The sequence below is a fragment of the Macrobrachium nipponense genome, chromosome 35 (genome assembly GCF_015104395.2).
Source record: "Macrobrachium nipponense isolate FS-2020 chromosome 35, ASM1510439v2, whole genome shotgun sequence".
NCBI lineage: Eukaryota > Metazoa > Arthropoda > Malacostraca > Decapoda > Palaemonidae > Macrobrachium > Macrobrachium nipponense.
Window position 1 is genome coordinate 32,909,922 of NC_061096.1, and position 12,081 is coordinate 32,922,002.

General features: G+C 34.5%; 1 protein-coding gene across 3 annotated transcripts in view; it reads right to left on the reverse strand.

Moving 5' to 3' along the window:
• Positions 1–4,773: 4,773 nt before the first annotated feature.
• The window catches only part of LOC135208563 (proton myo-inositol cotransporter-like), a 34,498-nt gene continuing 27,190 nt past the window's right edge, over positions 4,774–12,081 (reverse strand). For all 3 annotated transcript variants that reach the window (XM_064240885.1, XM_064240886.1, XM_064240884.1), the window contains exons 6-13: positions 10,142–10,237; positions 8,892–8,997; positions 8,350–8,456; positions 7,816–8,082; positions 7,605–7,713; positions 7,226–7,364; positions 6,803–6,955; positions 4,774–6,172 (exon numbers count right to left, since the gene is read on the reverse strand). In XM_064240885.1, the coding sequence (XP_064096955.1) occupies positions 6,021–6,172; positions 6,803–6,955; positions 7,226–7,364; positions 7,605–7,713; positions 7,816–8,082; positions 8,350–8,456; positions 8,892–8,997; positions 10,142–10,237 (1,129 nt within the window). In that variant the 3' untranslated portion in view covers positions 4,774–6,020. The remainder of the gene's footprint in view (positions 6,173–6,802; positions 6,956–7,225; positions 7,365–7,604; positions 7,714–7,815; positions 8,083–8,349; positions 8,457–8,891; positions 8,998–10,141; positions 10,238–12,081) is intronic.

Genomic DNA, 12,081 nt, shown 5'->3' on the forward strand with positions numbered 1-12,081 from the left:
AGATTTATCTGCTTTTGTCACCTTCACTGTTTCGTCTTCTTTAATTTTCTTAAAAGCCTGGAGAAATCTCACGGGTACATTAGGGGGAGAGGGTTTACTCATAGCACCATACACAATACCTTTACAAATATTGATATCATCAGGGCATAGGTTTTGATTAAATTTTTCTAAATAACAAAAAAAAGGATTTTGAAGGGGGATGTCGACACAGTCCAGGTTACCATTAAATACACCAATGCTTAACCCATATCCCAAAGCCGCTGTCGTAGCACTATCCACTGGTTTGTCAAATAAATTAATCATGAAGTCCACGTTGGCATGCTTAGTCCAGTTGCTTTCAGCAATAAGATTTTTCAGCTTGACTTGGAGCTTCCTTTCAAGACGGTTGCAGCACTTTCTCAATTTTCCGTAGCAATAATCCAGCATCCGATTCTTCCAATCGACAGGAACGGTCTGATTAAAGCTATACCGTCTGCTTCTAAGTGTACGGAACGCATCATCTACTTCCACTTTTGTGATGTCGATGTGTTTCTGAAGTATGATGCGTTGAAACTCGTCGAAAGGTCGCTCTGCTAGGCGAAGAATTCTCACTGGTAAAATCGACTTGGGCATCACTTGCTCGTTCATGCACTTCCGTAGAAAGTTGAGTTCCGTAAAAATTAAAAGAGATAATCCAGGATTATCGGATATCACACGGTCACAAACCTAACCTAAATTACAAAGTACGTTTACAGTCCAAAACATGTAAAAACAGAATATATTAATTTTGTTGCTTATATTTATCTACAATTTTTTCATAATGAAAGCATCAAGTTTAAATAAACCAAGACTTAAATTTAGAACATTTCTATTATTTGACTTGATGAAACAAGATTCAATGATATTCCTTTTAACTGTGTCATTACATGGGATTAAGGCTCTTGCTTGACTCCAGTTAATAGGATGGTCTAAATCTCTCATATGTACGAATAATGCATTCGATATTTGCCCAGTTCTCACAGAATATTGATGTTGCTTGAGACGTTGTGAAAGAGACCGGTAAATCTCTTTCACAACGTCTCAAACAACATCAATATTCTGTGAGAACTGGGCAAATATCGAATGCATTATTCGTACATATGAGAGATTTAGACCATCCTATTAACTGGAGTCAAGCAAGAGCCTTAATCCCATGTAATGACACAGTTAAAAGGAATATCATTGAATCTTGTTCATCAAGTAAAATAATAGAAATGTTTTCTAAATTTAAGTCTTGGTTGATTTAAACTTGATGCTTTCATTATGAAAAAAGTTGTAGATAAATATAAGCAACAAAATTAATATATTCAGTTTTTACATGTTTTGGACTGTAAAGTTACTTTGTAATTTAGGTTAGGTTTGTGACCGTGTGATATCCGATAATCCTGGATTATCGGATATCACTAAAGCGCTTGGATTTCTGACTATCATTTTCCTGTGGGATTCGCTATAGAATATATATATATATATATATATCTATATATATATATATATATATATATATATACTATATAGATGTATATATATATTATATAGATATATATATATATATATATGTATGTATGTATATATACATGTATGTATATATGTGTATATATAATATTTAATATGTATATATATGTGTATGTATGTATATATATATGTATATATATATATATTATATATATATATATATATTATATTATATATATATTATGATATTATATATCTATATATATATATATATATATATATATAAATAAAGGTTTTTTTGCCACGAAGGAAAAAAATGAAAAAACGGAATAGGACCGAAAGTACTCGGCCAACTCGTTTTTTCATTTTTTTCCTTCGTGGCAAAAAAAACCTTTATTTATACCATAGCATCACGTTTTATATCTTCGTGATCAAGTTATTATTCATATATATATATATATATATATATATATACTATATATATATATATAGTCTCCTTTAGCTGTTAATCTGAAATTTAGTTGTCAGAAGTTTTACATATTTGTGACTATCTAAGTAAACATGGTGTCAGGAATTCCTCATATTTCTGAGTACAGATAATTATTGGAATTTGTTATTCAAGTTTTTTTTTCTTTTTTTAGCGATTCGATATCAGATATTTCACGTGTCTCAGTTTAGATTTTTGTGTTAGATCTACATTTTGTCTCCGGGTGTAGAAATTCATATTGGACTGATGTCTCTTGTTTTAGAATAAAATGTTAGTCTGAGTTCTGTTTCTGAACTATTGAGATGCTTTTGTTTGTGTGTGTGTGCGTGCGCGCGCGCGTGCGCGATAGATATCCATTCTGTTTCAGATTGTAGACATCAGTATTGGTGATGAGCCTTCTTAGTAGATGATGGAATAGCATTTTTTTTTTTTTCTATTTTCCAAAGTATCCTTTACTTGGGGTTCATCCACGATCGGTTTCCTGTCATTTCTCTGCAGATACTACCCCCTAGTTTAGGCAACCCATATTGGAAAAATATAACTATATGAAATTCTTTTCCTTTCGGGCTCCTAAACAACACAATCCTTGGTAAATCCACACACACTCGACTATTACAACCTAAAACGTCAAATTCGGTATTACAAAGGAGCCCGTGGGCGTACAAGCAAGCCGACAAAGTTGGCGGGCAAACAGCACAACAAAGGCTTGCAGACTGGCGTCAGTGACTAGCGATATCATTAGGAACATCGCTGCGCCATGGAAGGCTTTTTATCAATGGTGCGATCTGGCCGATGTCATTTGCAGTAATTACGACGCTGAAGTACAGAAAACAAGTCTATTTATCAGTGTCATAACGAAACCTGGACGTGAAGGAAATCGTCATTTAAGATGAGACGATTGGACTTGGCTTCACACACGTAGCCATGGGAAAATTCCGAATGACTGGCTGTATCATATTCTTGCCATAAAGAACAACTTAAAACCCTACTTGAATATTTGTTATTGTCCTTCGTGTACTCTTGGGAGACATCTATGAGTATGGTTGCATGCAGATCTGTGGAATGATATCCGTTTTCATCAGTTATTCAGTATTTCCATTTCCGGCAGTTGCTCACGGAAGAGTCGTGAATTCACGGTGGAGATAATTACCGACAGATTATTCATATCTTATAGGTTTTCACGTGTCAGATATATAGGAGCTCATATCCGTTAGACGCGTATTCGATCCCCTGAAATGAGTGCATTTTCATGGAAACCCATGATGCCTTTGTTTACTTAGGCCGTGAATTAGGCATTTGGTTTTAGTAGACTGCTAGTCGCAGACTCGCAGTTTACGAGAGAGTCTCATCAACTGATTAGCTAGAGATAAGTTCTCTTGTCAAAACGTTTGCTGTGGTATGTATATGAGGGGAAAACGGGATGGCCTCGACGAGGTAATCTTCCAAGGATTATTTTCCGTCCAGGCTACATGACGTGATTACGTATGAACACGTGTACGCAGCCGCATTTTGTTCGCTTACCCGTAAAATAAGGGCGACTGCATCATTTAAATAGTTGTGTAGTTTCACCTGTCTTGTATCAAGTTAGAGTACGTTAAGTACACTACTGGATCAAGTATAAAATCATCCCTTATATTAAGAAATATATGAAAACAATTACAAATGTAATAAAGTTGACCACGATCTGTTTCTTTCGTGCACATCTGTAATTTTCATGGGTTACTATTGTTGCAGAGAAAAGGATAATAGACATGAATTAAAATGAATATTTTGAAGCAACATAAATCAAAGTTGAACTAAATAATAAAGTAAATGAGGAAATGAAGCTTTGCCCCTCGTAAACAGTGTCGTGTGACCGCAACTCTGTGGAGTGAGGCTTAGGAACCAGGAACTACTAAATAGACATCCATTTGATATTGTAATCCTGGTGCATAATTTGTTTGCATTACGTGACCTAGCATAAATGTGTTACCTTTCTTCCTCTAAAGAAGAAGAAAAAATCTGATGTGAAGGCAAGACTATTGCGTGCCTCAGGCCAAGCGCTAGCGTTGTAATTATGCGTAAGGTTATGGCTAATTGCGATCTATAAGGAGGTTTATCGATATTGTCGTGCAATCTGTTAGGTTTAGTAAATTGAAAAGTCAGATTAATGAACTTCTGTATTTAAAGGCTTTTGACAGATTTCAAGTTGAAATTGTACTCGTGACAGTAAGTTATTGTAGATGTAAAGTTAGTGAGGAAGATAATTTTGTACATTATCTTGACCTTTACTTTATCCTTAAATGTCAGAAATGGCTCTGGTATTTTTTTTCTATTGCACATCTTAAACCTTACTTCCGGATCCTTAAATTTCAGAAATGCCCCCCCCCCCTTTTATTATGCACATCTTGAACCTTTCTCCCGGAGAGAGAAAATTACCTAAATAAGCAATCTTTCTGTCAAAGTGGGAGGGAGGGTGGTTTGTGGGCCGTTGTTTGCCAGGTCCGTAGCAGGTAGGGAGGGACCTTATAGTATATTATTTAATGGAGAACAGTGCATGTGAAAGAGGACACGTGTATGTGAATGCGAGGACTTTCCCTTCAGCTTGCAAACGTTGGGCAGGAAACAGTAAAATATAGCTTTTTTTTTTTTCTCACTTGAACGTTGCATTTTCATTGTTACTTCACAAATATAGTTTAATATATGTCAAGATAATCCCTGGGTATTTGATTAGTATCTATTGCTGATATTTGTCTCCACGAATTGAGTTTGAAGGTCTACAGACCTCAGTTTAAAAGAAAGAAGCAATGTCTGAAAATGGCAATGGTAAGACAGTCTAGTACGTATTTACAAATTTATTAAGACAAAGTTACAAATAGTTTGAACCTAGTCAAAGCTACAAAGTAACCAAAAAGCTTGGTAAAATAAATATTTCTGGACAGCTGCTTTTCATTTACTTTGTATATTGGTAGGCTGGTTCAAATAACTGATTATGTATCCCATAATATATTGAAATATTTTTTAAAATGCTTTTACTAGAAAAAGTTCTATAGCCAAATGGTATAAACATAAATACTTTAATTATACAGTATATCAGATCCTCACTGGACTAGTGGGTTGTGTACCCGCCTATCAATTAGGAAGCCTGAGTTCACTGCCCTCTGCTGCCAAAGCAGAATCAGAGGAATTTATTTCTGGTGGTTAGAAATTCTTTTCTCGATATAATGTGGTTCAGATCCCACAATAAGCTGTAGGTCCCGTAGCTGAGTAACCAATTAGCTCCTAGCCACATAAACAAAATCTAATCCTTCGGTCCAGCCCTAGGAGAGCTGCTAATCAGCTCAGTGCACTGGTTAAACTAAGATACGCTTAACTCGTACAATAAATCACTTACCTGAATTTGGTTAAGAGTTTGTTCACCCAAAGGGACAAAATGTATGCCTTTGTTTGTACATCAGTTTAATACAACACAGTTTAAATTCATATAATTAAATTGTATACAGTATTATATAAACAATTCAAAGTACAGTATTCCTCTGTTCCTGGCATAACTTAGTAATTAATTGTTATAGGACAAATATTTACATATAACATATAAATACACACACACACATAGGTGGAATATGTACAGTAGATGATGTCATTCAATGTTTTTCAAGTGACAAGCAGAAGAGAGTTGATTCTTAATCATTTTAATTTCCTTTTTGCTATCCACTGTTAATGCATGTAGTCATGTCTTCTGTTGGATTTTTTTTCTCATTCTTTTAATAACTTTTTGTTTACATTAGGCAGTTTGTTTTGTGAATGCTCGATTAGGAAATTAAGGTCATATGGTCTTGTTCCAAATAAACTTGTTCTGATGCTGAATACATATTATGATACATATTTGTGTGTTATACCTAACAAGTGAAAAAATATCCCAGAACATACCTCTGAGTTTTATTAGACAAACAAAAAAATTAAATAAAAATCACCCTGTTCTTCAATAAAATTATTTTTAAATATTAACAATCACAGCTCTACAAGAGAACCTTGTTTATTAAGAAAATGTTCAGTATTCAGTATATAAGCAACCAAAATCGTACTATCTCTTCTTTGTATGGCGAGACAGGGAGCAGAGAGGCCCAGAAAATAGGCCCTCTATTTCTTCGAGAGGGACACCTCTTGTCTCTGGCAGGACAAAATAGAAGAGGATGGTGCCACAACCTGCCAAACCCATGTAGAGATAAAAGGTCCCTGCAATTTAAGAGATATTCATTAAGCACAGGTGTCTTGGTTATCTAGAGTAGCACAGACGATCCCTGGTAAGGCTCAAGAGTAGGGGTTCAGTGATCTGGTTAGAATAATATGGTAGTTATTTGGCAAGGCCTGTTTCATAATAGTTAGCATGAGAGTAGCAGAAGCTGTAATAATAATAATATGATGCTTATTACAATGAAAGCAAATAAGTGATAATTATGATAACCAATACTATTAGCATTCTGATACTGTACAAATATTTCTCTGAATATAAACATTCCAATTATTGGTTGATATAACTTTACATATATAATAATTGTCAAGGATAATATCAACTTATTACTAATATCAAATACCCAAACCATGAGGTTAAAGCCATTTATGATTAATCCCACTAAAATAGTAGAAGTTAATACATTAAAGCAAAGGAAGTGCATCTTAAAAGAAGTTGACAGTGAATAAAAAGTACTTTCACTGAAAAAGATAAACTTTAGTAATATGGGATGAAGTTTCCACAGACATAAATTCCCATTAGCTTGTGCAAATTCACTTTAAATATTTTCTTAAACATGATTCAGTTATGCAAAAGGTCCAAAATGAGAAAACAAAAACAAAAAAACCACTCACCATGTTTGAGGAGTACCTCAGTTAAGGTAAGAAAAGTGAATGAGACAATAAGATTTGATGCCCAATTAACAGATGTGGTCAAACTTGTGCAGGTGGAACGTGCCCACCCAGGGTATATCTCACTGTTTATCGTCCAGGGCATCGGTCCCATTCCTAGTTAAGAACAGAAAATAATCTATTAAGTTGCAATGTGCAATATTGTTTGAACATGCATCATTATTTAAAGGGAAAAAGTGACAGTATGAGAAAGAAAATATATGCTGATTACTTTAACACCCTTAATTTAGAAAATAATGTTCGGTAGTATAGATGGTTCATCATTATTTAAAAGGTAAACAGCATACATAAAATAGTAGTGGATACTTAAAATATGATATCATTAACAAAGCTGTTTTTTTCAGTGGATGATTAACGATAAACTACCTGGTGAGAAGAACAAGAGGTAGAGACCCAATCCTAGAATGGCCAACCAGGCATACTTGTAAGGGCACCAGTCATACGCGTAGGTGACAACATGGTCTTCCAGAAGAGTTGAATTGGAACAGAATCCTTCCAGACTTCTCTGGGAAATTAAGAATGAATATGTCACTTAAACTCTCAAGTAAGTAGTATACAGTATATGATTCAGGTAAAAGTTACCTTCAGTTTGTCAATTAATGAAAATTTCCTGCAACATATATATATAGTATTTGTTGACTGAAGATTTACAAAGTTTGAGCAAGCATTTCAATAAGTTGATAGGATAAGATTTAAAATTCTCTTCTTATGACTACTAGTATGTAATAACAATAATAATTAGTACCTCATTATATGCTGTGGCATTGGTTTGAACGCAAGATGAATTATGAACAGTGTCAACATCCCCCATGAAACAAAAGCCACATTGTGCTTTGCTTGTGCAAACTCCACATCTGTAAGAAAGTCGGTGTTAAAGAGTATAGATAATTTGGAGTGTGTCAAGAATAATTACATAATTTTCTCTCGCATTCTGATAATAAAAGAAGAATACTTACGACATATAATCGCAGGTACCATTCACTGGAAGACTGGCTTCAGGACTGTGGTCAAATGCCATCTGAAAGCTCAGAGCTAACAGGAGCAGTGAAACAGTTGTTCCCAAGAGAGAACCCAAGGTAAGAGGTCTCCTGCCTAGTTTCTCTACTAAGTATAGGCCAATGAATGTGCCAAAGAAATTGACAAAAGCAGTGGCTGCTGCCAGCCAGATAGCTGTTGACTGGTCCCTAACCCCAGCCATTGTGATGATGGAAGCACTATAATACCTACATGAAGAAAAAGAAAGCGATTTATATCCATGTATTTCATGCTTGCTATTTACATATTTTTGTCATTTTCCCAAAAAATTATTTTATAAATATCTTTGGCACTGCTGTAAGAGATCAGGTTTTTGTTTGTTAGGTTTAAAACTAGAATTTTTTGTTTACTAGTTCACACCATCCTAGACTATCAACCTGCTCTACCATGCACATTTTATCTGACCCTTATGTTATCATATGATGTGCAACAGAATAGGCAGACATAACACTCACATGACAGTATTGATTCCACTGATCTGCTGGAACAACTGAAGGAGGCATCCAACAATAAGAGCTTTCCTTACAGGTCCATAACGCAACACTTGGCTAATTCCTGTTTTCTGTCAGATTCATCTAAATATTATTTGCAAGCATTTCCTACATAAATATGATGAAAATGTTTAATTTTTCCAATGTTAAATTAGGAGATGGGCATGGCTGCCCAAATTAAATTTGATTGCAGCTGGAACAGAGGACCAGTTACTAGGGAAGTTCTTTCACAACATCCTTGAGATACCAGGTAGGGATACTGTCAAGCATATAATCATTTTCAATTTTCATATGAATCCAAATATAATATGCACAAAGTTTTATAGTTATAAGATGAATGATACTTCAGCATTTACATTTTTAAATTGTATGTTAAAAGTATTCTTGCAATGGAGCCAAAAGGCCTCATTTCCAAAAAAAAAAAGGTTGATCCTGTTAATTATCATTAAAATAATACCAATGATGACAGTATTATAATTCTCTAAGGCAATAATTTAATTTCTTACTTGTTCCTGTGCTTCATTGACAGCCCCTGTTATGGCCTGTAATTCACCATCAATGTCAGCGCCTGGAGATCGGATTTTCACGAGGATATCCCTGGCCTCTGACACCCTTAAATAAAGAAAGGATTAGATATAAAATTTGTTTTATATATTATATATATATAATATATATATATATTATATATTAAAATAATATATAATATATTATATTAAGTAATATTATATATTATATACATATAAGATGACTATTTAATCTATGGTTATACAAGAGTGCAGCCATATACTAAACAAAATAAATCTTGACTCATTCTCTCAGAGGATGATCGTTACCACTGAATTACAGTGAGACTAAATGAACTCCAGATGTGATCCCCTCTTTATTTGTACTTACATCTTCCAGTGTCTTTGCAGGCCAAGTTTCATGTAGCTAAAGATTTAGGAAGTGACTCAATACTTGGCTAACTGCACCATTTCCAAGTATTGAGGAAGATTGACATCACTTGAAAACACCATATTTTCATTCTTTTAATCATAAAAATTATTTTTTAGGACAACGACATTAAAAGAGTTACTATACCACGTACTACAAGGAAAGAATGTGAATAAAAAAATGGTTGAACCATTTGAGATGTACTGTATGTGAGTATTTGCGGCTTAAGAAGAACTGATGGGGTGAGAAATATGTCGATAAATAAAATATAGATCAGAGTATAGTTTGAGATGATTTGGTTATGTGGTAAGAATGTACAGTTATAGGTTAATGAAAAGTGTATATAATTCAGAGTGTTATGAGAAGTTAAGTGCCTACAGAGGTTTGGATAAATATCAAGATAGAGGCATTGAAAAGGGGAGGGAAAATGGTACAGTGTGTGTATGGGGGATATAACGTAAGTAATACTAGTAAGCCTCCTGTGTAGGTGTAAGAAGCAGCTAAAGTTGTGTAATGTTTTAGTGCTGATTCTGCAGATAAAGTATGAATATGGCAATAACTGTAGCATAGTTTTTTCTCTAGAGCCACCCTCTTTAAAGGGAATGATTTCATGTTGAAAATGATAGCTGCACACAAAGTGTATATATATATATATATATATATATATATATATATATATATATATATATATACACACACACACACACACACACACATATATATATATATATATATATATATATATATACATATATATATATATATATATATATATATATATATATATATATATATCCATATTAACTTAAAAAGGTAAACTCACCTCCCTTTGGACACCAGCCATCTGGGGCTCTCTGGCATAAAGACAAAACCGGCTAGCTGTATCACAGATGGAATCCCTGCGAGTCCCAACATGTACCTTGAAAACAAAAAGAATAAATAATCATGACTTAAAACTTAATTATTGCAGTTGTCATTAGAAGTTCACCTAAAATTCCAAAAACACTGTTTTTAATGGTGGAAACTCGGCAAGAAGTTGGAGCAAAGCTTTCAGAACACTGTATGAGAAACAGATACTCAGCAAGAAGTCGAGCCCCCAAACTGGGGCCTTTAATTTTAACTGTTTACAAGAAACAGGGGATATTCAGGAAAGAGGGCCGAGCAAACTGGCCTTAATTTACCTTGGTACAAGGAAAAACAGATATTCAGGAAACGGGAAGGTCAAGCAAACTGGGCCAAAAAAACCCCTTGGGCCCCTTAATTACCTGTACAAAGGGAACAAAGATAATTCGAACCAGAAAAGTCCAAAAAAAGACAACTGGCCTTAATTTACTGTACAAGAAACAGATAAATTCAAAAGAGTCAGAGGCAACCTGGCCTTAATTTAACTGGTATCAAGAAACAGGGGATATTCAGGGAAAAGGAAGTCAAGCAAACTGCCCTTAATAAACATACAAGGAAACCAGATTTAAATTTCAGAAAGAAAGTCAGGCAAAACTGGCCTTAATTTTACAGGGGTAAAACCAGAACGGATATTCAGAAAGAAGTCAGAGCAAATGGCCTTAATTACTGTACAAGAAACATATTCAGAAAGATCAGAGCAAATTGGCCTTAACCACTGTCAAGCAGACATTAGAAAGAAGTCAGAAAGGAGCAAAATGCCTAATTATCTGTACAAGAAACATATCGGGAAAGAGTCAGAAAGAAGACAGAGCAAATGCGCCTTAATTACTGTACAAGACACAGATATTCAGAAAGAAGTCGAGCAGCAAACTGGCTTTGTTAATTACTGTACAAGGAAAACAGATATTCGAAGAAGTCAGAGCAAACTGGCCTTAATTACTGTACAAGAAACAGATATTCAGAAAGAAGTCAGAGCAAACTGGCCTTAATTACTGTACAAGAAACAGATATTCAGAAAGAAGTCAGAGCAAACTGGCCTTAATTACTGTACAAGAAACAGATATTCAGAAAGAAGTCAGAGCAAACTGGCCTTAATTACGTACAGAACAGATATTCAAGAAAGAAGACAGAGCAAATTGCCTTAATTACTTACAAGAAACAGCATCAGAAAGAAGGCAGAGCAAAACTGGGCCTAAATTACTGTACAAGAAACAGTATATTCAGAAAGAAAGTCAGCGCAAAATTTGGTCCTTACTTACTGTACAACAAACAGATATTCAGAAAGACAGAAGTCAGAGCAAACGGCCTTACTTACTGTACAAGAAACAGATATTCAGAAAGAAGTCAGAGCAAACTGGCCTTAATTACTGTACAAGAAACAGATATTCAGAAAGAAGTCAGAGCAAACTGGCCTTAATTACTGTACAAGAAACATATTCAGAAAGAAGTCAGAGCAAACTGGCCTTAATTACTGTACAAGAAACAGATATTCAGAAAGAAGTCAGAGCAAACTGGCCTTAATTACTGTACAAGAAACATATTCAGAAAGAAAAAAGTCAGAGCAAATTGGCCTTGATTACTGTACAAGGGGGTGGAAACAAACAGATTATTCAGAAAGTGAAGTCCCAGGAGCAAACAACTTGGGCCTTAAAATTTTTACCTGTACAAGAAAACAGATACTTTCAGAAAGAATTCAGAGCAAACTGGCCTTAATTCCTTCTACAAGAAACAGATATTCAGAAAGAAGTCAGAGGCAAACTGGGCCTTAATTACTGTACAAGAAAACATATTCAGAAAAGAAGGTAGAGCAAATTGGACCTTGATTCCGTACAAGAAACAGATATTCAGAAAGAAGTCAGA